The sequence below is a fragment of the Rhizopus microsporus genome (assembly GCF_002708625.1).
Source record: "Rhizopus microsporus ATCC 52813 unplaced genomic scaffold scaffold_66, whole genome shotgun sequence".
NCBI classification, from domain to species: Eukaryota; Fungi; Mucoromycota; class Mucoromycetes; order Mucorales; family Rhizopodaceae; genus Rhizopus; species Rhizopus microsporus.
In genome coordinates this window covers 1-3,944 of record NW_019671981.1, presented here as the reverse complement: position 1 = coordinate 3,944, position 3,944 = coordinate 1, and the positions used below count along the sequence as shown (strand labels likewise).

Here is a 3,944-nt window from a genome sequence, read left to right as displayed (position 1 = left end):
TTCCAGGCTAGATTAGTTTAATTAAAAGGCTCTTTGCTTTTCTTATTGTATTTACTTGGGAATTTAGTATTAAACTCTTGGTGATATGTCTTTAGTTCAGTTTTTATTTCTGAATATGAAATGAATTCGTTGATTTCTGTTTCAAAATCATCACATTCATAGTAATTGTAGCCAGCGTGTTGCTTGTTTTTCTATAATTCCATTAGAATAAAGATAAAAGTGTGAAGATGCTTCTATTACATTTTGATAACTTCCATGTAGAATACTTTTTATCTGATCTAATTCCAGTGGCTTCGGTTCTTCAACCATGATGCATATAAATTAGAGAAAAAAGGAGAATAGAGGAGAGTGAATGATCAAGAAGAAAGAAAAAAGAGGAGAAAAACATATTGTGCGCTCTGTTGTACCTGTCATTTCACTTTACTTGTAGCGGGGAGTAAAACCCTCGACCGTTCGTGCTTCAGGTTTATATCAAACCCCCCTTTTGTTTGGCATAGACTTTTTTTGTATCTGTACTCCCTCCTTAAGACGACCCTCAGTATCCTGTAAGAATTGGCGCCCAAGTTCCCTAGTTAATATTGATGCGCACAAAAAGGTCTTTACGCGACTACTCTTTCCATGTGATCGATCCTGTCCCAAGCAAGCTTTATGTCTTCTCCCTCTATTGACTCATTCTGAGCTACAACCTGCTGATATCACTGATAAAAATGAAGTCGAACAAAAACTACTTCACTAAGAAAAGGCGTATGTCAGACTCTATCATAAACATTGCGCTGTTTTGCGTTGTCACTAATTGTGCCTCATTACCAAGCCTTTGATCATTTCCTTCACTCCGATACATTATTTATTCTCCTATCATCTGCAAAACTACCACTATAACTAATCTCAATTCTACACCTAAGGCATTACCAGCCTTATAAATATATGATTCACCACAATCAATGGTCCTTCTATAAGAGCAACAATAGTAAAGATCAGTACTATGTTTCTCACAACTTGAACAAACCACACATATCCTTGAACATAAATCATCAGGAGTAGATCAATTGGATTATAAAACAACTGATAACAAATGTTGCAGGAGGTGTAATTAAGTAAGGACTAACAAATTGATCTTTTGATATACTTGAGAGCAGTAGACATGATCTTATTTTTAAAAGCTATTCTGTCATGGAGGCACCTTTGGCTGATCGTACGACTTGCTGATGCAATTCCAGATCAATATTTTAGATCGGAGGCCAAAGTGGCGTCAAACCAAGTAGGTAATACCCTTTTTTCCCAGATTTTTCATCCTTTGCAGTATCAGAATGATATCATTGTTCATCAAGCAGTTGTCTCTTTCTTTACTAATTTTTAAGCTTTTTCTTTAGTTTGTTGTCAATGTACCTAGTTTATAAAAAGATAAATCAAAACAAGCTTATCACATTAAACTTTATTTTAGACTGTATCAGTTTAATCAGATAGAGAACCTCTTGCATAAACATTAATTAAAACTCAATTACAAACGCAGTAAACATCCGCACCTTTTTATTTCTATTTTTTTGAGCGCGCGTTCTTTTTATCAAGTATTTCCCCTCTTTTCTTCTCTTTTCTTCTCCTTTCTATTCTTTCTTCCTTTCTTATTTTTCATATGGTCTTCATTCAGGATCCTATCGCACAGTCTCTCCCTCGCCTATATGTTCTCACCCTGGACGATGATGGCTCACCCAAGGATAAAAGCGTAAGATAGAAATAGAGAAGAGATCAATATTTTTTTCCAAACCATTTGCATATAGTACATTCGTATTCCTTTATTCAAAGGTGAAGTTATCTTGCGTTTTGTACTAGAGCCAGGAACATTAGCTGCTGGTGGACACCCCAGACTGATCACAAACTACCCTATCAAGGGTCAATTTGAAAGGCACAAATTTCATCCTGTTCAGTAAGTCGTTTTATATACATATATTCAGGACAAAAATATTAACGCTCATTCAGGTTTACCACACATCCTCACCTATTACACGCCTATTGTGACATCAAGATAGACATACCTGGCGCTTACCAGTATCAGGTAGAGTATCGCTGTGAAGGTCAAAACAAGGTATCTCAGGCAGGCTACGTGATTGCAGAACCTCGTATAAGTTTACCGCAAAAAGAAAAAAGAGATTCCCTCTTACCACTAGACGGATTGGTCGTCTTATCGATGGTACCTAAATGGATGGGTCCAATCACCGAATGGGCAAATCTTTTGGAAACAGTGAACTATAGTGGATACAACATGATTCATTTTGTGCCCTTGCAAAAACGTGGTGTGTCAAACTCACCTTATAGCATCAGTGATCAACTTTCTTTTGATGATGACGTATTTGATGCAAAAGATCAAAAGAAATCAAACAAGGAAAGATTGGCTGTTGTTAAAAAGGCGATAGGAAATATCTACTCTAAGCATGGTATTCTTAGTCTTTCTGATGTCGTCTGGAATCATACAAGCAACAGCACTGAATTTTTATTGCATCATCCGGAAGCTGGTAACGTATCACTGGCTTTTACCTGTATACGTATAATGACTGTCTTTTATAGGTTACAACCTTCATAACTCACCACATCTGGTTCCAGCTTATGAACTTGATACAGCACTTATCGAGCTTTCAGGTCAATTAGAACAACTGGGCTTACCTGTAGACATTCGCTCAGAACAAGATGCAGACGTAATTATCGAATATATCCGAGAAAACACGATTAAGCAGTTGAAACTTTATGAATACAAAGTCATTGATGTAGCCAAACAAGCTGATGTAATCCGAAAGGCACTCAAGGATCGTTCCGAGCAATCATCTCATCCTACTGTTTACCACGATGTGTATAGCATGGACATTAAAAAACGCATTGCCTTATTCGGTCAAGACGTCATTGTGAATGGACACTTGGATACAAGATTCCACAAGACAGTTCACGTTTCGGCTGCTCTGTCATTTTTGCTTGCTTTCAACAAGATCAAGTCTTTGGATGAGGTATCTGATGATCAGGTCGATGACTTGGTCGAGTCGTTTAAGAATTTGCTGAATGATTATAATTTGCCTCTTTACGAAGAATACGACGAAGAGTGTAAAGTGGCGTTGGAAAATATCAAGGGAAGGCTTTTGTTTACTCGTTTAGCCGAGAACGGCCCAAAGCTGGGACGTATTTCAAAAAGGTAAGCTTTTTTTTTTGTATTTAAAATACTTGTAAACTAACATTTTTTTTTTTTGCAAAGCAATCCATTGATCGAAAGCTATTTTACACGATTGGAAGACCCCAAGGGAAAGCATCCTAAAGGAAGCATGATGCTTGCTAATAACGGTTGGATCTGGAACGCAGATCCACTCAAGGATTTCGCTGGTCCTGATTCATCAGCCTATTTACGTCGTGAAGTCATCGTCTGGGGCGATTGTGTCAAGCTTCGCTATGGCCAATCACCTAAAGACAATCCTTGGCTTTGGCAACATATGCGCGAGTACACTGAGCAAGTAGCCAGTATGTTCCACGGTATCCGTATCGACAACTGTCATTCAACTCCCATTCATGTGGCTGAGTATCTCTTGGACGCTGCACGTAGAGTAAGACCAGACCTGTATGTCTTGGCAGAACTGTTCACCGGGTCTGCAGAAAGGGATAACGATTTTGTTTCGCGACTTGGTATTCATGCTCTTATTCGTGAAGCCATGCAAGCCTGGGACACTCATGAACTCTCTCGCTTGGCTCACCGTCATGGAGGTAAACCTGTCGGAAGTATGGATGAGGATATGGTGTGGAAGGTAGTTCCTTATGAATGTGATGAAAAAAAGAAGGTGCTGGCTATTCCTATTACCAGTGGTAGCATGCCTCGTGCTCTTTTCATGGACTGTACACATGATAACGAAACTCCTTTCCAAAAGAGAACAGCTGAGGTATGTTTTTAAGCGTATTAATTTTTTTTTTTTTTTTTT

General features: G+C 38.3%; 1 protein-coding gene across 1 annotated transcript; it reads left to right on the top strand.

Moving 5' to 3' along the window:
* The first annotated feature begins 1,956 nt into the window (after positions 1-1,956).
* Positions 1,957-3,944, top strand: RHIMIDRAFT_125319 (glycoside hydrolase). The gene is made up of 3 exons (XM_023605461.1): positions 1,957-2,507; positions 2,560-3,172; positions 3,233-3,944. The coding sequence occupies exons 1-3, from the start codon at positions 2,183-2,185 to the stop codon at positions 3,915-3,917; spliced, it is 1,623 nt and encodes a 540-aa protein (XP_023460904.1). The 5' UTR covers positions 1,957-2,182; the 3' UTR covers positions 3,918-3,944.

Coding starts and splice junctions, on each gene's coding strand:
- RHIMIDRAFT_125319 (XM_023605461.1), top strand. CDS start 2,183: ATGGTACCTAAATGGATGGGTCCAATCACCGAATGGGCAAATCTTTTG. Junction 2,508..2,559: donor ATTGCATCATCCGGAAGCTG/GTAACGTATCAC, acceptor TGTCTTTTATAG/GTTACAACCTTCATAACTCA. Junction 3,173..3,232: donor CTGGGACGTATTTCAAAAAG/GTAAGCTTTTTT, acceptor TTTTTTGCAAAG/CAATCCATTGATCGAAAGCT.